This window comes from Semicossyphus pulcher, unplaced genomic scaffold, assembly GCF_022749685.1.
Source record: "Semicossyphus pulcher isolate SPU_LCO1_2020_fin unplaced genomic scaffold, fSemPul1.0.p SCAF_1, whole genome shotgun sequence".
Classification (NCBI taxonomy): domain Eukaryota; kingdom Metazoa; phylum Chordata; class Actinopteri; order Labriformes; family Labridae; genus Semicossyphus; species Semicossyphus pulcher.
The window spans coordinates 22,543,202-22,570,859 of record NW_027211603.1 but is presented as its reverse complement, the minus strand read 5'-3'; the positions used below and the strand labels follow the sequence as shown (position 1 = coordinate 22,570,859).

Genomic DNA, 27,658 nt, shown 5'->3' with positions numbered 1-27,658 from the left:
ATTCATGTCAACTAAGAACTGTGTTGAACAAGTGGAAATTCTGACCTGCTGATGCTGGTGCTTAATTTAAGATCAGGGGTCACTACTGTCCTTTTGGGACATCTGATGAATAGCCAAATACATAGCCCATTCACCCAATAGTTGTCAAGTTATTTTACTCTAAAGTGTACAAGTGTTGGACAACCAGACTAAAGGTGGCTGCCCACTGCTCAGACTTGCCAACTTTAGAATGTTGAGTTGAGTTGGGCATTGTCTGGGTAGTGTGTAGTCATCTTAACGGACGACATGAACAGCCTAATATTTCCATCTTAAACCCAAAGGGCATACAAACTTGTTATGGTAACTTCTAAAGCCACCTAAATGTTATGGTAATTTTAAGGTGAAGACAACGTTCATTAAATTGCTGAAAAAAGTTAGTGCTTTAAAAGTTTTGTAAGATGGTCAGAATACACATCATAACTCTTGACCTCAGAGCTTTAACAAAAAATGCCACTTACTAAGTCATAAAAAACAAGAGGAAGGGTGTCCATATTTACTCTATTCCTGGACACAGAAAATACTAACCCATTTCAAGGCACAAAAAGACACGGGTGTTATTAATAACATTATCAGACATTAAGCTTACACAGTCATAACTCTTAATCGTGAGCAAGCATGCACAATATCAAGACCCTGAAACTGAAGCAGGTTAATGGAATTAGTCCATCATTAATGTTATGGTTGCTATTCCTACTATGACATCTAAAAAAGTGTCCTGTGCAAAAATAAATTACAATGTTTAAATGTTGAATAATGATAATTTTTAAAGCCTATTGTACACTTGTTGCAAGGTAAAAAAAAAAAAGAAAGACATGCAGTCAGGATCGCGTATTTTCACGCTTTTAGCAAGCAGAAAGACATGTTTCAAAGGTATACGTTTTTCACCTCGCCACAAATCCTCAATGACAAGTTTGGCATGTCAACATTACTTAAATGTGGAGCAAGATAAGCAAAAGACGATAATACTGTAAAGTAAAGGAAATGTAGACCAAATTCTTTCTTTTTCTACGTGAAATGTGCTTCCTACCAACGCTGAAGAAACTGTAACACGATGTTGTGGGCTTTTTTGTTGAAGGAAGATACTTTTGAACGGACCATACCATGTTAACTCTTCAAAATCAAACATTTAAAACTAATTTCAAATGTAATTCAGACAATTTGGCTTTCATAAGGTTTGCAATAATTATTAAGGATTTTTTCTGTCATTTTCTATTGAGCTCAGACGTGTCATTTTGACTTTTGGCTCTCCTGTTACTCACACACCTCCCCTCTCTGGCAGTGGTTTGCTCCTCACTCCAGCTGATCGGCCCAGGATTCCCCGGTGGCTCCGTCCGTCGTTGGCTTTGACGGCTTCAACGTCTCAACGTCGATTTAAACTGTTTTAATTTAACGGAGTCCGGGGCCGCTCGTGTCGGCAGAACGCTCCTCGTCTATTGAAATTCTGACGGATAATCTTGCCGGGGTATTGACTCTGTACTTGTCAAAGCAAGGGGATCTAAACGCAAATACGAGGCCCTCAGTCCGTCCCCGGATTCACCTGCTACACGGAGAGCCTCTCACGGAAGACCGATATGGGGGACACGGGGAGCGAGGGCAGCAAGCCTCCGAGTAACGTTAACGTGGTACCTCCGCGCTGCCCCTGCGGGTTCTGGGGGTAAGACGAAAAACCTCTTTATTGTGTTGCTTTCAGTTGCTTTCTTTCTGTGACAACAGCTAGCTGAGTTGCTAGCGACTAGCGTTAGCAGCTCAAACAGGGATGAGCTGCTTCTCTTGTTATTACCCCCTCCCCATTGTTTTGTAGCATTAGCTGCGAGCTAGCACCAGCTGGCCTCGGTAACCTTCTCCTGTAGAGGGAGAGAGCAGGATGTGGGATAAGCCCTATGGGTACTGTGACAGGTGTGACAGCGCCAATTAACAAAGTAGTTTGAAAGTATTCAGTTAATTTTTGAAGCAGTTGGTTGCTACAACACAGACAGAGCGGCGGTTAACCATAAACTGGACCTGGTGGAAACTACAAAGGGTTACTTTTATCAATTCAAACTGGTGTAAAGCAGGATATGTGCTCATAGAGTGACACATGGTCGACACGTTGACTCATTGAACGTTTGTCTGTGTTTTCTTAAGCACATTAATCCTCGGTACATTTTATCATGTCAAGTGTGTTGGGACATGTTAACTTTGCCCATTAACGCATCAAATCGATCAATGATATCGTGAGATTTTATGATATTTATTGACATCCACGGCAGGTTTTTTTCTCTTACCTATCAATATACCAATTACTAAATGTCCCTCAAATATATATTTTTAAATTATAATAATAATAATATTTAGACCCAATAGTGCTTTATATTGAAGTCAATGTATAACCTAGTTTGTTTTCTGTTTGCATTAGTTTGGACTAGGGCTGGACGATAGGGCCAAAATCCTATATCACGATATAGGATTTTTCATATCTCTATAACGATATATATCACGATACAGCAAGTTTTCTGGTAATTTAACAAAGAATTAGTCCATATGAAATAACCACATGGTAAAGCCTATGTTTGGATAATCTTGTGTGAAGTAAATACTTGACAAAAACAAAAATTCAGAGTTTCCATTTTTCGCTTGGGCTGAGCCTGAGTCCTTTTCTGCACGTTATTGTCCATGTTAATAAACAGCGCCTCCCTCTCGGGTTTGCTCCAGGTTCACTCCCACGTGCAGGGATAAGAATTGTAAAGCATATCAAAATGACGTTGCCGTTAAGCAGTTCAGCAGCTGGTTTTGTGACATCACGATAGAGACGATATATAAAAACACATATGATGGACATTTTCATATTATTTTAACGATATGTATTGTCATATTGCCCGGCCCTAGTTTGGACTAACTAAAATGGTCTCAGTTTAGATTTTGTGAACTATTGGTAGCATCATATGGTTAAATTGTTGGACTTAAATAACATTTCTTCATTCTTTGGCTAAGTTGTAGAGGACCGTATACTGTGTAGCACTCAACCAGGCCAGTGAGCACTGTTTTCTTACTAGTTCAGAATACAACAGTTTGTTTTGTTTCTCCTTTTTTTTTTTTTTTAAATAAGAGCCACTTTTGTACATTTGAGCTTAATAGTATAATTCACTTTTTACATAGGTCTGTTTTAGGAAGTGATCTGTATTGAGGTGAGAGCTCACCCACTGACTGGATGGTTAAGTTTGGATATGATGAAAAAGAGAAACAGTTGCAAATTCAGTCACTAGATCTGCACTTTGAAGATGATGTTTTCTATAAACAAAGAAATCCATATGGGTTTGTCACATAGGGGAGGGATGACCCTTTTGACCAGAGGTCACCTGGTTTTTACTGTGAAGTGTAAACCACAATTGCTCTATTAAAAACTTATAAGCCAAAGTTCTACATTTGCTCACAACAGTATTTCATTTAGCCTAATGCTTGAAATATCCTTTACGTTTACTACAGGCTAGTATAACACTATGATAATTTGCGCCATTTTTGTAACTTATGAGCAAATTCAAACTTCCACAGCCTGTTTTAGACAGAATTTCAAAGCGCGATAATTATTTCGTGTCCTCTCATCACTACTCTTCTTTCTGTAACATCGTTCTCTCTTCCCTTCAGATTTTTTTTTACATTTTTACTCACTAGTCATTGTTGCATGCTATTTGAATTGATGTAACTGGGCTGCTGTTATCTATGTGATTGATCAGATACCATTAGACCCCATAGACTGTGTAGAAGAAGTGGGCGTAGCCTCTGCATCTGAAAATGAAGCCATTGCTGAGGTGCGTTACACCTGAAATGTTTCCAATGGTTAACAGGGGGAGACTTCACTGGTTGCAAAAAGAAGTTTAACTGTATGTAAGCAAAGGAAAAATGACCCTATTTCTCTCTTGATTTATTACCTCAGTAAACATTTTCCTTATGAGTTTATGCTCTCAATCTTTTTTAAAGTCTTCTTCAAAACATCATAATGTCCATTTTTGTAAACCACGGTCCAATTTAGGGTAAAATAGACAATAAAGGTGACCTGGAAAATATCTTGTTTAGGTCTGACTGTGTGCAAAACGTCTTGTACTTGTACTTTATTTTGAGTATATTTGGATTTCTAGCATCCTAATTAATCTTTTTAAGTTAGCCCTAGTTTTAGCTAAACTGTTGGATATTGAGGGTATGCAAAGCAAAGGATGCCCTGATGGTGTCCTCCAGTTGTGTTTGTCTTTGAAATGTAAGAGGCCTTGTTGCCTGGTCATGATTGATTTGGTGTAGAAATCGAACCCCAAAATTAGATTCTCCTGCTTACAGGCTTTGTTGTGAAAAGTGTGTGGGACCTTGGATCACCCACAGGACACGAGGACTATTACATTATGTCATTGAGTTTGGGTTGGGGAAAAAAACAAGACTTGGTAGGAGTCACCTGTAAGTTGTTTTGTACGCTGCAGACTTGTCAGCATGATGCATGACGACACTTAAACATAGTTCCTTCAGGTGGTTTCACAGCGTCGGGGCGCTCACTTGTCGTGTGTCTCTTTCTTACTCTTTGACTTCCACATTTTTCTTTCTGCCTCAAACTTTGTTCTGAAGAGGGGTATTCAGGTGCACCATGTAGGATTGTGATTGGTGCTCTGTGGCTCATGAACCATGATTGTATCTGACATTTTGCAAGAGAATGATGCTTGTACCTCCTCTTGTGATACTTCTAAGAGCTGAGGGCCTGATTGTCTGAAAGTTATCTTTGACAAGGGAGCTGAAGAAAAAGTCTTTTTGTTCATTTTTTCTCAGATCTGGTTTCAGAGATGGCCCCGTGCCTGGTTAAGTTGATGTTGCTGAGTGCTGAAAATCAAAATTTACAGCTCAGGTTATTTTGCAGAGCTTCACTTGTGGTGGCTTTTAAATGTTGGCATAATAAGGCAGGGTGGAGGAGAAGATTTATCTATATAAGTGCATAAACGCTACACCTGGTTAAGGTTTTGTTGTCCTTTTTGAATCCAGCAAAGGTTTCTCTTTTTAAAGGGCTTAATTTAATCATGTTATAACAGGTACGATTGTAGTTTACATTCTGCCTGAGAAGGTTTCATGTTATTAGCTGTGTTTGCATGTGACATTCCTTTTCCTTGCAGGTGTGGATTGTTTGTGTTGGTCTTTGTTAGTTGTGTGCACGTGCCCGTGTAACCCTGTGTCAAGGTTGCCAAGTGCAGCTTAACTTAGAATCGTGTGTCTCGGTTAGTAAGCTGAACACAGTCCTGTATCTCTGTCATTTCCTGATACTGTATTATAGTGCAAGAGAAAACAGAGATAAGATACTTTTAATTTAACATAAATTTTAGAGTTTAACTGTGACTATTTGCATTTACAATGTCTACCAATGTCTGTTCCAATATACTGGCACCTCATGATATTTAATATATTACCTACCCTGTGATAAGCTGTCATTTAAACAGACCTGTGCAAACTCCAGCAGAACAGCAGTTTTGTTTTCAGTAAATAGTGTGGGATACATGAGAAAGACACTGATTTATAAAAAAAAAAAAACACCATTGAGCTCTGTATTTTTCTTTTTAACTGATCTGGCTTTTAAAAGAGACTACTGATCCACTTTTTTGTCTTCGCTTCTGGCAACTACAAAGACATCAAAAGATCAATGTTCTTCTTTCAGACATTGTTCTAACAGGTGGGAAATAAATGACAAAACTTAAGCCACCAAATGCCTCATAAAAATCAATTAAAACTATTGAAGCTGTAAGGTCTTCTACATGGGAATTTGAAGCTTTGGTGGACAAGCTTAAACAATCTTTTGCTGCTCCTATACTGTGGTTCCTATTGAAGGGCCCAAAGCTACTGAACCTTTTCCAGGTGCGAATGAAAACTATAATCTCTCCTCCCCCTCTGTGACATGAAACACAGCTGAGCCCCAATAGATATACCATTGTCCTATAAGTAATTGATCAACATGTGTGGGTGACTATAGTCTGTGAATACTCTCTTCTGACTGTATTTGGGAAGTCGTTTTTTAATTTCCCTGCTCATGTCCCTCAGACTGCCTCACCATCCTGCTGTCTGTTCTAATCAGATGTTCTCATTAGTAACAGCAGTGGGCCATCTATGATAAGACTGATTGTGTGCACTCTGTGCAAACGTCGCCCAGCTGAACAAGCGTGCACTTTCTTTCCTCCATGTATTTTTCTCACCCTAACTCACCTCTTTAAGTTCCTTAATTAATCAGTGATTTGATTAGCTCTGATTTATAAGGCTGCCAACAGGATATGACTGGTTGTTTACAGTGTTCGCTTCCTCCCTGCCTGTGTCTCATGATGAGCTCTCTCCTCTATCTTTACTTCTTTCTTCCTCCTTTCTCTTTTAATACCCACGACTACACAGCAGCAGCAGCAGACTGACAGACAGCCTCAGGTTGACTTGAGCTGACCCTACATTTAGAAATGAGGACAAAGGTGTGCAACGAAGCACCCAAAATAAATAGAATGTGACTGATAGCAGCGACCGTCACGCTCAATGCGCAGACAGTAAGGACGAGGGCAGGAGAGGAAATGAGAGGAGCCCTCTCAGAGGAAAGCTAGAGCCATCTGTTGTGAAAGAGTTGTGCCACTGAAATCAGCAAGGCTTCAGTGATCATCCCCATAACAACCGCTATCTTACATCAAAGATCTTCATCCACGATTAGGTAGGGGAAAGTATGTGGAGGTAGCAGAGGGATTTTTCCATTAAAATACATGAATGATTCAGCTGATAGCAGCTTTTGTAGCTGGTAAAGAGGGCAAGTTAATGAGGTCTGTAATTTTCTCCATTCCTGCCTTTTGCTCACATGTCAGCTGTGTATACTGCCAACACACACACACACACACACACACACACACACACACACTAGCGGCCTTCAAATATTTGTTTGAAATAATCCCTAATGGCTGTTTCACCTCCACTACTACCATATTGTAAAGAATCAATGTTGGTTACAGAAACAACATATTGACTTTGACCCTTAATCATAGGCCCGACTATGTATTTAGCTTATAAACCAGGCTTGCACGACATCTGCAATGTGTGTTTTTATCGGTTATTATTGCAAGAAAATATGAAGTGCAAAACATAAACAAATATTAAAGCTTATCTTTTTTTAACAGTTTCTATGTCTATCGATTGTTCTGCTCGATGTATCTGTGTTTGCAACAAGCCCCTCCTGAATCCAAAATAGTTCCTGATTGCAGTTCATTACAACACTGATGCAATATAATCTGAGGGTAGCTGCTGGCTGGCTGGGGCATCACTGGATTGGTAAAACGGTGTACAGCATGGCCAATAGAATAGGGGTTCTTCCCATAGGTCAAATGTCTTCATGTTGAGTGAGAAAACAGGGTGTGTTATTGTTGCAGCCCTGTTATAAGCTACTACTGATACCTACGCTAAAATAAAAACAGATCTAAGTAAGCATTTAAAAACCAAAGATTGATTTAAAGAAACTTTTTAAAGAAATTCTTCAGCAGTTTTTGACATTTAGAGAGCATAAAACATGGTCTCCAAACAGCTAGAAAGGTGTACATACAAGTAGGGATGGGAATCGCAGGGTAATTGATGATACGATATGATTTGTGATACATGGCCCAAGATAACGATCAAGATACAGCGATTCTGCGATAATTGATATATTGCAAGACAATCATATAATAAAAAATCATGATATTTGATTATATTCTTCTTCAGCCAGTTAATTTCTGTTCACGTTACCCTCGTTCATGTCATAAGCGCCACCGCGAGGAGTCATGAAGTAATGACCCAATGAGTCAAAATAGAGAAATCTGTTTAGAGTGCCATATGTTTGTAAATTAAAATATCCATATTTGGCACCAGCCTATTGATAATTGTATTGCACGAGTCAGGACGATGATATATTGCTGTATCGATGTTTTGTTCCACCTCTACATCAACAACAACGTACCGAAACACAGCTAAAAAATCACATTGGTTTATTCATTTTTCAAGGTTAACATGTCGGCAAACAGAAAACATCACATGGTAATTCTGTTATGTGTCTGGCCATCTGATCAATATATGATCAGTACATGCTTTTAGTTCTGGTTTGGTCAAGCAAGTCTGGGTGTTGAGCTTGTAGCAGATGATGCACTTTCCACAACAACTTGAAGTTTGTTGTGACTGTGTTCCTTTAAAACGTTACAGTCTGCATGTGTGCAAACACTATATCTGTTTTGCACTAGTGTCTTTACTGTCTATAATTGAAAGTTCAACATTAAACGTTCCTGTATGGGTTACAAGATTTACAGAAAAAGTCCTTAACGAAAGTCACGACCCAGTTGAGGTAGTTCTCTGGGTAGTCTGCTACATAGACCGTGACACCCTCAGAGCATGGAAGGTTTGAATTCATTAAATAGTTTTACTGTATGTTTTGCCTGAAGGACTCTTTGAAAGAGAAATACATTCTCAAATTGGAATGAAGACTATTAAGACATTTTCTTCTTCTTTTTTTTTCAGGTCAAGCAAAACCATGAATCTCTGCTCAAAATGTTTTGCAGGTAAGGTTTTGTTTGTGCTCTTCTGAATGTTTATTTGGTCCACTGATTCTCAGTGTGACAAAAAGCTGTGTTTGTCAGGGATGGTCTTATATTTTCTCCACCTCTGCAGCTACATGTTCTGTAAAATGCCTTCAGGTGACAAAAGTGGACAAACAAGTCTGACAGAGAAACTCTAGTGTACAGTGCAGTGTTTACTGTGAAGTTATGAATCTTTTGCTACCACTTTTCAACAACATGTTTTGTGTTTTTTACTAGATTATTTATATTTCTTATCACTCAGGCAATAGTTATTCATCTGACAGAATCAGTGCTAGATAATGCTGAAGTACATAAAAGATCCATGTCTCTGTACCTATTAGATTGAGTTCCCTCTACCACACTTGTTTGGCCTTCTGCCCACATTAACAACGACTCCAAAGCTGCAGTCAAACGTGTGTACAAAGATGGAAGCCTCACCATTTGACTTTTTTCATAGACATTCAGAAGAAACAGCCGGACGATGATTGTGCTCCAAAGGCTTCTCCCAGCTCCAGCAGCAGCCAAACAGACATATTCTGTAATGAAACAAGCAGCAGCATCAGTCAGTCGCTGATGTCTATGCCTAACGCTTCAGAAGACCCTTCGCCAGGAGAGGCGGGAGCAACATCTCTACCTGCTCAGGACGGTAAGACAGAAGTGGATCAGTATGAACAAAATTTGAAGAAAGTTCTTTGTTATTTCTGCAAATTTAAAATTCATTTAGAGGTCAGACCCCATGTACAGCGTTGTAGCTTTTCATCCAGGGCATCTTTCTGTGGAATACTTTTACTAGTTCCTGCCAACTGAAGCATCAGCAGCTGCAGTGCCCCTGCCCTGGCTATATTTGTCCTCATGGCACAGATAGAAAGAATAATAGGAAAGGGTATCCATTCAGAAGTGAAGGTTTTAAGAGGACACCTACAATTGCCAGGGCATCGGTCATCGCTGTACAGTGACAAGGTTATTTGTGGAGGCTGATCCAGGACAGGGCAATAAAGTGGCTACCAAATGCATGTGTGTGAGGAATATGCACACACCAACCTGCCCCTCTGTTACAGCAGGAGCTAGTTATCTCAAGAACATAATTAGTGAGCCCTTATTTAATCTTTGACGACGTCACAAATAGGCTTTTTCAGAATAGTGAAAAAGTAATCAAGAAAATAATTGGCAGATGAATTGATAATGAAAATAATTCTTTATTGCAGGCCTACATGTTAATGTTTTTTCTGACTGAAAAGTGTTTCCATGCGCATTGCGGTTCATTGTGGTCAGACGATCAGTGGCGGAAAGTGTGATAACAGAAGCTTAAATAATATTATCATATGTAAATATAACGATAATTATGCAAGAAAATGTTTGATAAGCAAATGTAGGAAAAGTGAAGGCATAATGTTTTAGTTAGAAAGTTGCAATTTATGTAAGCTTATTTAAAAAGTATGTGATATTGTCAACTTTAACTAACTCTAAAAACAGTATCAGGTTCAGGTGGATGATACCTTTTTTCTACCACCCTCCCACAGTCAGCTGTCTCTTGGCTCAATCTGCTAGCATGCACACTGGGGTCTCTCCTATATGGATATCCATCATAGTCTGAGTGAAAGCAAAAAAAAAGCTTACAGTGTTAGGAAGGATTCAGCACAGTCTTTTTATCCTGCAACCGTGTGGAAAAAGGATACAGCAGCATCCGGCCAAAAACCAGAGGACTCACAGCTTCTGTCCTCAGGCTGATACAACTATCTACTATATATATTGACTATACTAAATACCCTTTAAGGCCACCTAACACATGACCATGTCTGTTATTCAGTTGCAGTTTACCAATTTTAAAACTTCTATATTTGGTCTATATTTGTTTTTTGTGCATTTGCATTATTATATGTTTTATGCATTTAAAGAGGGGGTATTAAGCTGTTTCACATTTTAAGACTTATATATGCAGTACAATCTTACAGTGTTGGATGTCCAGACTAAATGTGGGTGAAGTTTCAAATCTGTAGGTAAAAGTATGTTGGAGTGCCAGGTTTCACACAGGTTTTTCTACACGCTGCACTTTGTGACATCACAAAGTGCAGCCTCAGCAGGCTTTGGAGAGCTGGCCAATCAGCAGAAAGCGGGCTTGTAGGGGTGGGGTTTCTTAAAGGGACAGAGCTGACTGAGTCGTTTCAGGCAGAGGCTGTATGAGCGCCTGCACAGAGCACCAGTGTGAGAAAGTGTTTTTTTTAACTGTATATTATGCTAAGCTACTCCACAGGTATCACAGAGTGAAATATGAAGCATGAAATTAGCATAATACCCCCCCTTTAAGGACAGTTCGCTGTTGTATGTTATATTTAAGGATGCTTTATTGTTAAGTTATTTATTGCTCTGTTCTAATTCAGCAGGGATAAATGTCGTTTTGTATGACACTTATATCACAGTAAGTCTAACAAGTAAGAAACTAATGTCCTCATGTCCCCTCTTTTCTTCTGTCTCGTCTCCTCTCTCTTTCAGAAGTATCCAGCACAGACACAGTCTTCAGCACTCTCTCCACTCCCACAAAGCGCTCCTTTGAATCAGGTGCGCCTCAGCTTTACCATTATAAAGTCCATTATTTTGTTTTGCACTGTGTGCTTGTCACTTGTGTTTAAGGCAATGGAGTGTAGGACCCTGTAGCATTAACGGCCTTAGATTGATCCAAAATGGCCAGGTTAATTGTACTTCCTGTGGAAACAGCAGAGGGAAGGATATTGGGGACGCATTATAGTGTATCTGTCAGTGGGTGCTAATGTAAAGCCAATCAAGCGGAGTGGGTTCTGTTCACAGATATATCATTTGCAGAATATGCAGTAGTTTCACAAAATTATAACCTAAACACAAGATTAAAAATTGTAGAGGTCACACGGAAGGCAGCTTCAGTCGTTAGCTCTGTCACATCACGACAAGAGGAGCCTGTGTTTTATTCTTCGTATGCTTAGCGGGCAGGCGTCTAGTTACCGAGTGTATATTTCCCTTTATTGTGCTTTCACCATTAGGTGACACAATCTCCTCCTGCACATGTTAACTTAAGCCGACTGCAGAGAAGGCAGGGTGCAGCAATGGTGTGTGAACATGTTGATCCTGTGTCTAATGCAGCTGGATCCTGTGAGCACACACCTGCAGGCGCAGCCTCATTTAAACTGTGTGCAGAGACTGAGGGGACATCTCACTCTTTACAGACTCTATCAACGATTTTAATTAAAAGCCTGGATACACTTTAGCTTTATTAGTCTTTACATATTATGGTTTTAAATCAGTTCAAATGTCTTTCTTCAAATGTGTTTTTCTTTGTTGTTTTCTCACATTTGAATGAGACTTGTCCGTCGGTGTAAATTGGCCTCAGAGATTTACCAGGATAACAAAAGGCAGGCAAGGATGAAACATGCAGTTCCACATGTACAGACACACATACCCTCACACATATAGGGATCGATGGGGCAGGCTAGGGGGATCTGGCTGCTCAGCCTGGCCTAGTTCTCAGAGATTTATTGAGCCCTGATCAGCATTCGGCCGGGCCGGGGAAAAAGTCTGCAGGATTGATGAGAAAAGCTGAGTTGAAATTCCAGGCGACCACTGGAACTCTCTACATGCTCTTCCCGTGTCGGGTGCTTGGTGGGATGTAATCTAGTGCAGGTGAAGCATTAATCTAATGCAGGAGAAACATTAATCTCAAAAGCATGTGTTATTATTAAAGAGGCGTTTTTGTTCCAGTGGGCCATCATCAGTTCTCTCCCAGTTGCAGACATCACTAAATATGAGTTGGCGTCTTCGTATATTCAATAAAAGTTGTTTATTTGAAGCCTTAAGCGTTCTCTTGAAATTCTAGACCAAGCTGCTGTCGCAGACACGGGAGGTGAATGCTTTTTGGATCATTACGTGGGTAAGGTAGTAATAAAATGAAGATAAGGTTTCGGCTGCAGGTTTATTGGGAGATAAATTATTTAAAACCATTTCTCGCAGGTCGATTAACCTTCAGATGCTTTTGTGGCCGTCCACAACAGCATCTTCAACAAAAAAAAAACATTTTTCACAATTGTTTGTATTTCAAATTTGAAACATTCAACAGCCCTACATAATCTTTTTAAGTTGCCATTATGCCATTAGTGATTATTACATTACCTTTTGTTGATCAGAAGTTATGCACAGATGGGATGGTTTGTGTAATTACATGTTAAGACAGTTTTGGCTCAGTAGAAACATAACAAGGAAGTCTAACGCCCACGTCAAGGTTTTACTTTTCATTTGCATTTGGCTCCTGACTTTCAGTTGCTCACGGCATGAACAGCATATCTAAACTCTTACTTTTACATGCATCAAAAATATATTTTAGAGTTGCATATGGAGCACATAAGTTGCAGCCAGTAGCCTTTTTCACCTTTTATTTTGTGTGCATGTGCTTGTGTTTGTCTCCAGCCTCAGAGTCAGAAAGCGATGTTTCACCCGAGAAGCGAGCGAGAGTGGGCGAGGTGCCAGAGGGTGAGGAGTCTTCATCGTCGTCGTCATCTTTGTCCGCGTCATCATCTTCATCCTCGTCTCGCAGTGGCTCCAAACAGAGGAGCCGCAAACGCTGCCATCGCTGCCAAACCAAACTGGAGCTGGTTCAGCAAGAGCTGGGTTCCTGTCGCTGTGGTACGATGATACGACTCTGTACATACAAACACACATCACACACTTCAAACCCTGAGCAGATATATATGCTAATGAATGTACAGGCCCGCTCACACACTAGTTGTTCTAATTAAAGACCTCAGGGGTGTGCATACTGTAACAAATGACCTTTTCAGTGATTAATATTGGCTTCATGAATACATAAATACATGTTGGTTAACTTTATTATAGTTTCGTGACTTGAAACCACTGCAGTGAAATGCATTTGCTTCCTGTGCATGTTTGTGTGTTGACGGAAACGTCGATGACCAGAGTGCTTTTGCTAGCCTTGGGGGACCATTACAGAGAGCCTGAATGTTTCACATTGCACATAAAACATAAGCCAATTACCACAAACACTAATGCAGTTTAAACCAATACTTGGCTTGCTAATCAACTTGTTTGCATACAAATTAAAGTACTTAAAAAGTCACAGCTCTTCACTGCTTAAAGACCATCTGCTTAAACCCACGCAATAATTTCTAAATTGGAAATTGACTTGCCTTTTTTTTCCACCAGGCGCTGCTTAATGCAAGGGCCATCCATCCTTAATAGCCCAATGCTTACTATGAAAACATGCTTTTCACAGGCTGAAGGGAAAATTGTGGCAATTAAAGTGATTTCTGACTATTGCAGTAATTGCAGATTTCTCTCCTAATGGTTCTGCAGAATGTCTCACAGTGTAAGCCAAGAAGGTCTGATAATGACTTGAAAGCATGATGATTTTCACATTGTAAATGGAGGAGAAAAGATCCGGCTCTGGCGTGTGTCTGATCCAATGTTGTCACACTGCTTTTACACAGACTATAATATTCATTTGGCTGGATGTAGATGTGACACAGAGAAAAGGCACTGGAACTTAAAAAGCCAATTAAATCACACAGGTTCTCCTTTGATGTGGAGCTTTTTTCCTGCCTGGCACTTTGCCTTGATTTTTACAAGGCAAGGAATCTCTTTAACATATTTAAGCTATAATTGTATTCTCTGCTGAATACTATGGTTTTGATTAAATTAACTTATTTATGTGGACGTTAGATTGTAAACTACAATATCAATAAATATTAAAATCAAGCGTGATGTTTGATTGACTCTCTCTTAGCTGTACTGGGCCTCAATTTGTCAAAATAAACGGTGTATTCTGAATTTACTGCAGGTTGAGTAAAAAGCCATTCATTCATGCAGCACATTGTAATCATACAATGACTACAATCCATTAGGCCTTGCCAGCATGCTGAACGCTGTGCAGCAGCATGCTGTTGTGCTGCGGCAGGGAAAGTAAAAACCAACATCTTCAGAACAATAACTGGTTATGTTTAAAAGGATTCCAGTGCTGTGTGTGTTATTCTTACGAAATTGCACTTTTTCATTTTGGAACCTCGGTTTTCAACTGGTGGGTCGCGACCCAAAAGTGGGTCACGGAGTTTTCAGTGAGAAGTGTGCTTGGAAGAAAAAAAAAGTGGCAAAAAGTCTATGCTGCGCTTTTATTTTGAAGGACATAGGTTTCCTTTGATGTGCGTGAAAATCCCAAATAAAGTTACATTTACATTCTTGAAACTTGATGAGCTTGACAGTAGTTGCATTTATGTTACACTTTTATAGTTTATTTCTGTTGAAACAAGGCTGTTTATTGAATGAACTCTAGAGGGAATATTTCCCTCGCACTGCTACCAGCTGGTCATTTTGGTTGACTATTAAACTGTTGTGTTTTGTGAAGCTGACATACTGTGATGTTTCGTTACGTCTTTAGGTCCAAACTGCGCCTTTTTTTATTAAATAAATTTGAGTAGTTGAAACATTTGGGTCGGGATTTGTCAATAAGGAGGTGGTGGTGGGTCCTGAGGCTACACCAGTTGAGAACCACTGAATTAAGACAGCTTGTATTTTATAATAATAACAATAACCGATTTATGCAGCGCCTTTCAAGAAACCCAAGGTCGCTTGACATGGGAGTTCAAGTACAAGGAGAGTGAGCTGGATAGCAGTCGTTATTGATCGTAGATCTTGTTGAAAAGGAAGGTTGAGCAGTGTTTTAAATGAGTGAATGGTTGTTGCGTTGCGGATCTCAATAGGGAGAGAGTTCCAGCTGCCACACTGAAGGCTTTGTCCCCAAATGTCTGCAGGCGGGTGTGGGGAATGGTGAGCAGGCCCGTGTCTGAGGATTCTGGGACGGAGTATAGGGGTGGAGGAGGTCAGAAAGATACTGTGGGGCCAGGCCATGGAGGGATTTGTAGGTGGGAAGATGGGTTTTATAGGAGATGCGGGACCTGACCGGGAGCCAGTGAAGGTGGATTAGAGTGGGTGTGATGTGTTTTATGCAGTACATACTTATCAAAACTTGAAACTTAATGTACATAGATTTCAATATATTACCCTGAAGCATTCTCAAATACACTCGGATGTTATGAAGCTTAACTTCATTCACAGCTCAAGTTACATAACAGCAGCTGTGAGCTTAGTGATTGTTGATCTTGGGTTTCTAAAGGGGGATGTGACTCTTGAAAGTAGTCTTAAATATCTGGCCTTTCATTAGTGCTTGTTGATAAATTTGGAACAAGTGGTGTGAAGGGAATTTATCTCAACCCACTCAGGTAATTTTCAGGCATCTATTTACGGTATATGCGGTATATGCTCTGGTACAGAGTATAAAATAACTTGCATTAGCTCTGCACTAAGCCGTCAAGACAGATCTGTACTTTTATTGTCGTAGGCAACTGGGAGAATTTTGGGTTTTTGCTGATGCCCCCGTGTTTTTGACCGGTGTCTTACAGCCTTTCAAAGAGTGTAATGTTACACAACCTCCTCCCTTCCCTCCCCTCCATTCATGAGCGCTGTAATCACATAGGTTTTAATTGCATAGCAACCAGCTGTCAGAATGGGCTTTTAATCACTGCTCATTGAATGCCAGAAGTGTTATTATGAGTATTAATGAATGAATTTAAGACGATGAGAGCTAACGAGCTTCTCTGAGCTTATCGAGCCTCCTACAGTGGCAGGGCCTTTTGTTGCGAGCGCTGCAGCAGAGACAGAGAGTCAATGAGAGGGATGAGGGTTGTCTGCTTTGGTTGAATGGAGTCAAAAGAGGGAGCTGTCTACTCTAGCAGGATCTTCTCTGACTACAAGACCTTTTACAAAGGCTTTGCTGCAAAGCTATAAATATTATCATAGCTCTATATTTAAAAAGACTGGAATATGTAAGGAGATGTTTATTAACCTATATTTGCATTTAAGGTTTTAAGACACAGTATTTTATCCTGTATGTAAAGATGTGATCTCATTTCACATTGTATTGTTTTTATATTTACTATATTCTTTTGCATTCACTACAGGTGAAGTAGTATTTCAACTTTGACCAAACATGCCAAATTAACCGGCCTCCCTCTCTTGCACCCACCCTGCAGGTTACGTCTTCTGTATGCTCCATCGGCTCCCAGAGCAGCACGACTGTCTGTTTGACCACCTGGGCCGCGGCCGCCAGGAGGCCGTCCTGAAGATGGTGAAGCTCGACCGCAAGGTGGGCCGATCGTGCCAGCGCATCGGAGAAGAGTGCTCCTGAGCTCCTCGGAAGAATCTCAATGTTCAGACGGTGTCTTAGCACTCACAGGGATTTGATATTTTCCTCCCCACTCGTTTTGTTTTTCAAGATTTTTGCAGGTGTTTTGGATACAAACCCCACACAAACCTTTTCTTTTTAATATTGCTCGCTCTCTTTAAATCCCACTGTTTTCAGTTGTTGTTTTTCTGCCTCTCTCGGCTCGATCAGATCCCTGCTGCTAAGATGCCTTTTGGAAATTCCAAAACCAGGAATGAAAGAACAATAAAGAGCAAAAGAAATATAAGAATTTCTTCACTTTTTTGGCAACCTCTCGACTACACAAGTGTGAGAAGTGTAAGAATAAAAGGATGACGAGAAGAAATACAACGCTTTATAAAGATGTTTGTCCCGGAAGCCAGTTTAAGACTTAACTCTTTACCTCAAAAAAGAAAAAAAAGCAAAGAATGACGACGAAGAGGAGGAGGAGGAGGAGGAGGAGGAGGAGGGGATGGTAACCCTTTGTGTACACTTCTGCTTTGGCGCTCTTTATAGACTGTGCTCTTTACCTCAAAATCAGACAGAGCTGCTTTGTATTCTGAGCCGAGCATGGACTTTGTGGAGCAAACCGAGCTAGTCGGCCTCAGTTTAAGTCAGTGTCTTACCCCCTGGCTGTCCACTACCCCTAATCCTAAACTGGTAGAAACACCTGTAAAACATCCACCTCAGGTTATCAGGATATCAGAGCCCGATCTTTACCCCACCTTGCTCCACTTGATGTTTCACTTTTCCTCCACAGGAAACCTTTTACTGCTTTGATTTCAGATTTTTCTGATGCCATTTCTTTTTTGTTGAGGAGACCGTTGTGGATGATGAAACTGAGGTGACTTTTGGTGCGAGTCGGACTCAAAAACATTAAGCTTGTTGGATTAAGCTGGGAGTCCACACAGATCTGTCTTCAAAGTTGGGATGGGATTGATCAAGACTTAATTTGTTGCAGATTTTCTCTGTCTTCCTCTTTTTGTCTCAGTCTTTATCTCCTGATTCTCTACAGCCCGCCCACATGAAGACATGTCCTCGTCTCTTTGCAGCAACATGTGGATTGTGTGTGCAAACACACATCTCGTTAGGTATTTTAAAGTGTGCATATGATTAATGACCTGAAATGTCTACTACGTTGTACGCTTCCACACGCCACGATACTTTTACACACTCTCTCATACCTTTATGTTGTTTTATTTGTTCAGCTGTTGTTCACATTGAGCACAAGCAGGCAAAATCCAACGTTGTTGTACACTTTGAGTTTGGACTGACGCTGAGATGGATGATGGTTGTTAAAGTTCAGGTTTCTCATGATGTCTTAGTCATCCACATTTTTTTAGGTAATATTTGACGCCAGCTTTGATACAAGATTTCATATTGTTTGGTTTTCACTCCTTTTACCAGTCCTTTAAAGCCCCTCCCTCCTTCAGTGCCCTGTGTTTTCATTTCCAGCTAGCATGATGAGCTCACGTGCATTCTCCTTCCTTTGCCTTTCACTTTCCCTCTCTCATCTTTCCCCTTATTGATTGCTCTATTTTTCCTTGTTTCACCCTCTCTGCACCCCCACCCCCCACCCCCCTCCTCTCCCTGCCTGTAGACGAGGGAGGTGGAGGCTGGGCTGAGCGGAGTGCTGGAAGTAAAAAATAAGCAAATAATTACTTTCCAAATGTTTCCTGGTGGACTGTGGAAGGAATGAGCGGATCATGCATAATGAATGAATATTCAGTATCTTAAAGAAGAAACCTTATTTAACCCCTTTTTGCGTTTCACTTACACTATAGTGTAGAGTTGCTTTTCTTTGGTTGTAATGTGGTTATAATGGGAAGATGAACGTGGAAAATTCTATATTTTTGTTTCCATTGCTTTACTTTTTGCTTCCCCTTTCCAATTATTTTCTTTTACTGAGAAAGAATAAACTGGATTAGACAAAGTGTGAACATCTCTAGTGTACTTATTGATATGCTGGATGAAACGATGACTTAGTAGTTTTATCAGGTTTGGTTTTGCAGTCACGCTCTGCAAGAGGAAATTCAGGACTGGGGTGGACACATACATGTATTATACATAATTTAAAATGAATACATGCAGGAGGTAAGGCTGGTTAAGAGTCTTCTCGCAACACGTTGCTGGCTCTCTGCCATGTCCTAACATCCTGCCAGTTTTATAGTGATGTAAACGTCTGTTTACTGCTCACAGAGGGCCGCTATAAAGCTACTCTCATTTATTTAACAGATCTGTTTGAGAGCGTGTTAGTGTGTGAACATGTGTGCTCGCTAATGGAGAATTTCAACTAAAGAGGCTTCTTGATGGCGGCGATGAGTCTTGTGGGCTGGCTGTGCTAATTAATGTTATGAAGAAAAAAACACATGTAGCTATGATCAAAAGGCATCTTCAAACCGTGTAGCTGGCCGGATGCCAGCCTGAGCGTAATCTCAGCCTCCCCTTCGCCCAAACCCAGCCAAACCTAAGGAAGCTAAATGTGAAGTCTTTGTAATAGAAGTTTCTCCTTGGTCAAGGTGGTTGACACTTTGAACAACCCTGCTGGGTTACAGGCAGCGTTTAGCTCTCTTAAAACTCGCCCCAGTTGTCCTTGTGTACTTCTTATTTTACATCCCTTGTTGATGTTTCTGTCAAAGTTTCTCCACTTCGGTGTTGGTCTCCACATTGTGTTGTTGGACATGCAGAAGGCAACACAGGATCTCAATGTGTGATTAAAAGACTTGAAATATATACTCACTGGCCACTTTATTAGGTACACCTTGCTAGTACCAGGTTGGACTCCCTTTTGCATTCAGAACTGCCTTAATTCATCGTGTCTTATACCCTTTTCCCACCGAAATTAGCGCGTTGACGCAGGTTTTTCAGACCCGGGAAGACCCGCTGATCGATGCCGATTGCCGGTGGAGTACACTGCTTTCGTTCTCTTCTCTGCTGGTGTACCTGCTGCGTCGCCGTCCAACGTCACAAACGAGCCTGAAACGGTAAGTAAACAGTCGACAAATTTGGAACGATGTTCGAGCGCTGTTCGGACAGAGACGGGATGAATTTGTACCCGAGATGACGAGGAGTCACAGAAGGGTTTTGTGTTCCCATCAATGCCGATCGGAGCCGAGGCGATAACTACCCGGGTCTACTGCAGAGTCATTTGACCCGGGTCTGAATGCCGGTTGTAACCTTTCCCATTAAGCAAAAAAGCCGGGTGTTAGCGTTTTTTTTGACCAGTGGGAAAGTGGCTATAGATTCAACAAGGTTCTGGAAACATTCCTCAGAGACTCTGATCCATACTGACATGACAGCATCACGTAGTTGCTGCAGATTTGTCAGCTACACATCCATTTTATTTTATTTTTTATTTAACCAGGTAAAAGCTTGTTGAGATATAGAATCTCTTTTTCAAAAGTGACCTGGCCAAGAGGCAGCAGACATTTTACAAAACACAACACCACGAATATCATAACAACACAAACAACATTCGCACAGTGAATAAAATAAAGAACAAAAAATTTCAAAGATAGTTTAAATGAGCGTACCATCTGATTTAAAAACAGTGACAAAGCCCAATGCTTTCGCGTTCCTTCATTCTCAGGGTTTCAGCAAAGCTGTCAAGTGGGATCAAGTCTGACAATTTTAATTCAGCTTGCATGATGCAAATCTCCCGTTCCACCACAGCCCAAAGGTGCTCTATTGGACTGAGACTGTGGAGGCCATTTGAGTACAGGAACTCATCGTCGTGTTCAAGAAACCAGTTTGAGATGATTTGAGCTTTGTGACACGGCACGTTATCCTGCTGGAATTACCCATCAGAAGACACTGTGGTCATAAAGTAATGGACATGGTCAGCAGCAATACTCAGGTAGGATGTGGCCTTTAAACAATGCTCAATTGGTACTAAGGGGTCCAAAGTGTGCCGAGAAAATATCCCCCACACCATTACACCAGCAGTTTGAACCGTTGATAAAAGGCAGGGTGGATCCATGCTTTCATGTTGTTTACGCCAAATTCTGACCCTACCATCCAAACTCATCAGACCAGGCAACGTTTTTCCAGTCTTCTATTGTCCAATTTTGGTGAGCCCGTGCGAATTATTGCCTCAGTTTTCTGTTCTTAGCTGACAGGAGTGCCACTCGGTGTAGTCTTCTGCTGCTGTAGCCCATCTGCCTCACGGTTCGACGTGTTGTGTGTTCAGAGATGCTCCTCTGCATACCTCGACTGTAACAAGTGGTTATTTGAGTTACTGTTGCCTTTTTTATTGGCTGTTGTGCGTGAAAATCCCAGTGAAAATCCCAGTAAATAAGCAGTTTCTGAAGTACTCAGACCAGCCCGCATGGCGCCAACAACATTGAGTTGCTGCCATGTGATTGGCTGATTAGACAATTGCGTTTACGAGCAGTTGAACAGGTGTACCCCATAAAGTGGCCAGTGAGTGTATAGTTTCTATATTAGCCATCTGGGTCAATCTGCTCTTATCTAGGGGTGGGACAAAATATCGATATGGCAATATATCGTCATCCTGACTCGTGCAATACAATTATCGATGGCCAAATATCGATTTTGACTCACCGCGTCACAGCTTCTTGACTCCTCAAGTTGGTGCTTATGATATGAAAGAGGCTAACATGAATGGAAATTAAACTGCTGAATCAGATCAATTATTTAGACATCATGATGTATCATTATATGAATCAATTATTGCAGAGTCGCTGTATCGTGAAATTATCGTTATCGTCGGCAACGTATCGTGTATCGTGAGTTACCCTGTGATTCCCACCCCTACTCTTAACTGTACATAAACATAAGTTTTTTTGGGAAATTGGGAAGATATGTAATTTTCTGACACTGACACTCACCCATTTCTTACTAAAGAGGAGTACACATTTCCTGCTTTTCATTGTTCTGAATTAGGCTGGAGTACATTGGATGTTTATATAATCATCTAAGTCCCACTCAAGCTTTTTAGAGCCCTCTCTTTGTTTTGCTTGTCGGTGTCTGTGCTCCTCTGGGCTTTATGTTGTCTTGATTCTATCCTGACACACAGGCTGAAGCACAGTGCCAGGGCTGGGCGGCAAAAAGGAGCATGAGGTCTGTGTTTGCAGGAGGCTGCCTGGTGTTAGAGAGGGGATTTGGGGGATAAGATGTTATGGTGGCCGGTGGTAAGTAATCTCCTTACAGCTCAACAAACAAGGAAGCCTGCCATTCTCACCGCCTTGATTGGCTAACATCAGTTAGACACCATCCTTGTATTGGATTTTCCTTTAAATACTTTGTCTCTTGTTACTCAATCCATGCCTTCTTGTCTCGTCTGTTATTACTTTCTCTCTCTCTTTCTCTCGTCAGACTCGATCTGGAAAACATTAGCTCTTGCTCTGTACAAATCTGAGGAAAGCAGAGCACAGTTTGAATCAGACATTAGGGAAAGGATGAGCTCACATGTACAGTAAATTCAATGTAAGGCAACAATACCCGATGTAATCACAGGATCACTTTCACTGCCTGATGCGTCACAGTCTGGATTCCAGGCAGCGCTGGTGTTACCCAGTGTAATGGTCACTTATGAGTCTTATTAAATTTGATTACAACTTGTCAGGATTAAGGCATGTCTGTAATTACATCGGATGCATTACAACCACTTAGACACAGGTGATGTTTCCTAATTTATCATGCAATTAAATGACACTGACATGAACAACAAATGTCAGATTTTTGTAACACAGCTTTTGTACTTACTCATGTAACAGATTTTATGGAGTCTTGGTTTAAGATTTTCACTGTAGAATACCCTCCTGAATCATATCCTGATATATGCTGTTAACATGGTGGTGTTAAATACTTGATTCTGATCACACTCTAATCACAATCCAGAGGACTAAATGTAATCAGATCAATCCGCCGAAAGAAGTCCAGTAAATTTGACGTCAGTCTGTTAACAGAGGGGAAATAAGAAAAGAGATGAAAACAGCAGAGAGTAAGCAATAATGGTTAAACGATGCAAAAACTGAAGGCTACGACAGAGAGATCTATGAACTAAAGAAGGCACGAGAAGTAAACATTAAACAGAACACAGTAAGGGATACGGCGGTGTTTAAAGATGGTGAATGGAAAAGAAAATGTCAACAGACACTGACAGTGACAACACAGAACACGTCAATCAGGTGCCGCTGATTCCTGCAGTTCGGTCAACATTATCTTACTTAAAATTTGTGGAAATATTTCCATTTAATGTGAGTAATAACAGCTAGCTTAGCTCATTTTAATGTGAGTAATTACAGCTAGCTTAGCTCATATTAATGTGAGTATAACAGCTAGCTTAGCTCATTTTAATGTGAGTAATTACAGCTAGCTTAGCTCATATTAATGTGAGTAATTACAGCTAGCTTAGCTCATATTAATGTGAGTAATTACAGCTAGCTTAGCTCATTTTAATGTGAGTAATTACAGCTAGCTTAGCTCATTTTAATGTGAGTAATAATGCTTGCTTAGCTCATTTTAAGAAGGCTAGAGTTAATTGTTGCTATGGATGCAGCTCTCACTGTGAGTGACTATTTTTGAACAGAAAACAGAAATATAATCATTTTTAAATTAATAAAATAATTTCCAAATCAATATTTGTTGTCAAATAATGGATTTTGTAAGTAGGTAGTCATGTAATACAGGGATAATGTGTGTGCAGTTATCCTGTCGGGGTTCCATTCCGCAATAACAACCTGCTCTCGAGACATTATCCCTTACATAACAATAATATGGTGTTTTCCAATATTTTAAAATACAGTAATACAGTGCAATTCAACACCACCAAGTAAATGAACATCGGCTGACAACCATGAATGTTCATATCATGTCATCCTTTAAAAGCATTTATTTAGGCATAAATATACTGTATGTTTAAATGGCCACTTTGGTTCAGTATTCTAAACGCCTATGTCACGTTGGGAAAGGAGAAAGTAATTCATCAGCTGGTCACCTAGTTTGATTTTGGTGGAGTTTGACAAAACTTGTTAAAGTTTGTTAAAGAATTTGGCTATAAGGGTTTTCTTGTACTAAAGTGTATCACTAAGCAATGAACCTGCGCTCCAGTTCTGCTAAAGTGACAGAAATTTACTTAGGAGGTTGGTAGAGACCAAAAACGGAGGTAAAAATCAGTGAATGTTGGGTTAAATACATTAGAATGAATTCTGGTGTTGCTCTTTATCTCTTGGATTGTTGCGTAACTAGCAACTAGCTTGCTAATAAGTTCACTTTAAAACCTCTACTTTGATGGCATGTCAATAATGTTATCACAGCTCATTTCTGCTGCCCCTAAGTGGCCAAAAAATATGGTTATTGTAGATTTACATGACAAAACACCCCATACAGGGCGCACACATGTTAAGCTTTGACTATTAGTTTATGTTTGGTAATTGCTTAGCTTAAACACCAAATCCAAACATGTCATTAAAGGGGCTAAACCATTTGTATTCCCTCCAAAGCCAGTAACAAGATTGCGGAGCTGTTGTTGTCTCAGCTCATTAGTCATTTGTGACTTGCATATGTGGGCTCTTCACTGCTGTTAACGGCTAATGCTAAGTGTGTTGTGAAGTAACAAGGTAAGCTAACTACATCATTAAATAAGAACTTTAGAATGCATGCTAGCATTGATATTAGCGTGCATTATTGGTTGGGATGTAGGCTATTCTCAAATATTCTCAGAATGTGACTCTGTACCAAGACACACATACTGTAATCCTCCTCTCATACCATAGCTAAAGAGTCCAGCACCATTCATTACCATCCCAACCATCATTAACTAGCACAAACTGACAGCGTGCTGCAGGAGCCTCAAACAGGCGAGCTGCTGACATTTGGTCGGGTTTAAGAGGAAATTAGCAGCCATGCTGGAAGATCCAATCCTAGTGTGGCCATTACTGTCAGTCGCACATTTTTCCATGTGACCTTTAACGAAGAAGCTGACTGCACACTTCTCCTCACTTACTGGATGATTTCAGCAGAGTGAGATAAACCAGTGGAAAGCATGAGACTTAAATTACTGGTGATTTGAGAGATCTGTATTACAGCAGGAGAGCCGGTAATGGATGACAAGAGAAAGTTTTAGGTTTCAAATTCTAAAATGAGGAGCTCAGTTTAACAAAGCCGTACTCCACTAAATGTGCTTTAGTTTCTGTTTTGGTTTTGAATCAATTTTAGACAAAAAATGTATCATATTTGTTTTATTAAAATCTTCAGTACAGAGATATATTGTATAGTAGGCTATTATTCACATGGAATTAAATGACCTGCTTTACATTTCATGTCATAGTTTGAGGTAACTGAGACTAAACAGTCCTAATAGTCATGTTATTCTAAGAAACTGCCATCAGATTTATCTAATTTACCTCTAAAAACGCCATACTGGTTGCACATATCTTGATATATCTTTGTCTCTGCCCAACTTTTAACGTTTGCCTTATTTTATGCTGTTCAGTGTTATGCACAGTGATAATGATAACACATTACACCAACATGAGGTAAAGCCGCAGGATAAACAGCACTTGGTTATGTTTTATAAGTTGCAGTAAGTAACCTTCATCCGTACAAGCATCTTTATGTGTGGCTGTTTGTGCCGCATTCATAGACTGTATATAAAAATGGACATAGCTGTTGTGACGTCACTCATTAGCTTTCAAACTGCCACTCTCAAGCCTCCACTTTGACCTAGTTGCCTTATTGACCTTATTGTTGTTTTTTTATCCAGAAGTGACCATATTTGGTAGAGAGGGTTGATCTGGAGAAGTGGGATAAGTTGGCAAACATTAAGTAATTGAAGCTATACAGCCATGCCCATGGCTGAATCATTAGTTGATTAGTTAACAACAGTGTTGCCCACAGAATGAGGTTAAAATTGTGGTGGAAGCTGACATGAGTTGTTTGGACTACATAAGTCAGGAGAGCTTGTGGAAGGCAGCAGACTTCACACTTAGTTGCACAAAACTGGGATGGGAGAGCAAGCGACAGGTGAACAAAACAAACAGGGTTACTTTAAAGGGGGGGTATTGTGTTAATTTCAAGCTTCATATTTCACTCTGTGATACCTATGGAGTAGTTTAGCATCATTTACAAGTTAAAAAATACTCCTCATGTTTCTCACACTGGTGCTCTGTGCAGGCCCTCATACAGCCTCTGCCTGAAACGACACAGTCAGCTCTGTCCCTTTAAGCAATCCCGCCCCTACAAGCCCACTTTCTTCTTATTGGCCAGCTCTCCGAAGCCTGCTGAGGCTGCACTTTGTGACGTTACAAAGTGCAGCATGTAGAAAAACCTGCGTGAAACCTGGCGTTCACAGCAGCCTGCAGACTGAGCTGAGAGGCCTGGGGATTACTCCAACATACTTTTACCTACAGATTTGAAACTTCACCCACATCTAGTCTGGACATCCAACATTGTAACATTACATATATGTCTTAAAATGTGAAACAGCATAACACCCCCTCTTTAAATAACCGTCCTTCTCATAGCTTCAGTCTGCTTTCTTCTCTGCAGGAAAAACACAACAATATCTAATTACATACACAGACTGGGACAAATAAATCACCAATATCTGTAAATCAGCGCTAACATATAAATGAAGTAATACTACTATTTTCTATAACTGGAAATATTGGATGGTCTATAAATAAACTGCACAGCAAGACATTATATCAACTATTTGCTTAGAAAAATCTCCAAAGGGCACCAACAGCAGAAACCTAGCTCAAATGTCAAGTTTAGTGACTCACAGCAGTTGAGGGGATATCTAGCAGACAGTTAGCAGCTTCCACCTGTCGCTCAGAGGGTCTATGGCCCTAATTAAACATAGCTTGAAGCCTCAATATCCCTTAAATAGTTGTTGTAATTGTTGTTTAAAAACTATACCCTATACAGTTGTAATGAATAGATAAAGTAGCTATAGAGATGCAAACCAGGCTGTAAACATGATTAATTCTGCTGTAAAGTTAAGCATTTTAATATGGGGCCGAATTAGGATTGACTTGCTTTTGGAGCCAGCCTCAAGTGGCCACTTGAGGAACTGCAGTTTTTAGCACTTCTGCATTATCTTAACTTTTCAGCCCGGGAGGTTGCGGCCTGGTTGCGTTTCCTATTTTTGTACTAACCACTTTATTTCTGCTTCCCCCACCAGGTCACAGCTCACAATAACGGTCCACACAAACGGCATATCCCTTAATAATGTGTAGTCATCGTCAGCTCTCTGCCACTGTAAGGCCTCCATTATTTGGCTGCCTGGGTGGCCGTCATATTGATTTCCTGTTTCTCAGTTCTCTTGACCGAAGCCAAACTGGGCAGCTTGTATGGATCACTCTGTCTCCCTGCCTTTCTCACCTATCTTCTGTCTTTCTGACCTTTAGTGCCATCCGCTCTTAGCTTCCCACTCACTGTTACTCATTGTTGTAAAATTCTGCTCTGCTTGTGTCGCTGGTACGTTTGGTCTGTGTCCAAGGCGGAGAGGTTAAGGAAGTTGAATCCAGTTTGGACTGAAAAAGCAGCTTTGACAGCTGCAGCATAATAAGCCAAGAAACATCCTGTTAACTTCATGCTTCAGTGGATATGAAAGACCACATTGGATTTCTTCAACAAAGCACCCACTTTTATCAACTTTCTGACATCTGACAGGAGGATTGGTAACTGTGCTGCTTCTCTGTTGTTAGTTCTGGAAGCAGTATGACACTGCGTTGTCTGCTAATACAACATGTGCTATAGTGTTTGTATGCTTTGTGACTTAGCCTGTAAAATCCCAGAAAATAGCCCACAATATTTCATTCATCATCTGGGTTGGACTTTAATTAAGACTTTGATTTTCTAA

The 27,658-nt window shown here is 40.4% G+C and overlaps 1 protein-coding gene across 1 annotated transcript; it reads left to right on the top strand.

Moving 5' to 3' along the window:
• The first annotated feature begins 1,353 nt into the window (after window positions 1-1,353).
• LOC138586805 (AN1-type zinc finger protein 3-like) lies at window positions 1,354-18,761 on the top strand. The gene is made up of 6 exons (XM_069657917.1): window positions 1,354-1,693; window positions 8,539-8,579; window positions 9,055-9,243; window positions 11,088-11,153; window positions 13,026-13,241; window positions 16,658-18,761. Exons 1-6 carry the CDS (start codon window positions 1,611-1,613, stop codon window positions 16,810-16,812), a joined length of 750 nt encoding a protein of 249 aa, XP_069514018.1. The 5' UTR covers window positions 1,354-1,610; the 3' UTR covers window positions 16,813-18,761.
• Window positions 18,762-27,658: the final 8,897 nt, after the last annotated feature.

Excerpts from the sequence above, each read along its gene's own strand:
- LOC138586805 (XM_069657917.1), top strand. The coding sequence starts at position 1,611 with ATGGGGGACACGGGGAGCGAGGGCAGCAAGCCTCCGAGTAACGTTAAC. Across the intron at positions 1,694-8,538 it reads TGCCCCTGCGGGTTCTGGGG|GTCAAGCAAAACCATGAATC; the intron begins GTAAGACGAAAA and ends TTTTTTTTTCAG. Across the intron at positions 8,580-9,054 it reads CTGCTCAAAATGTTTTGCAG|ACATTCAGAAGAAACAGCCG; the intron begins GTAAGGTTTTGT and ends CTTTTTTCATAG.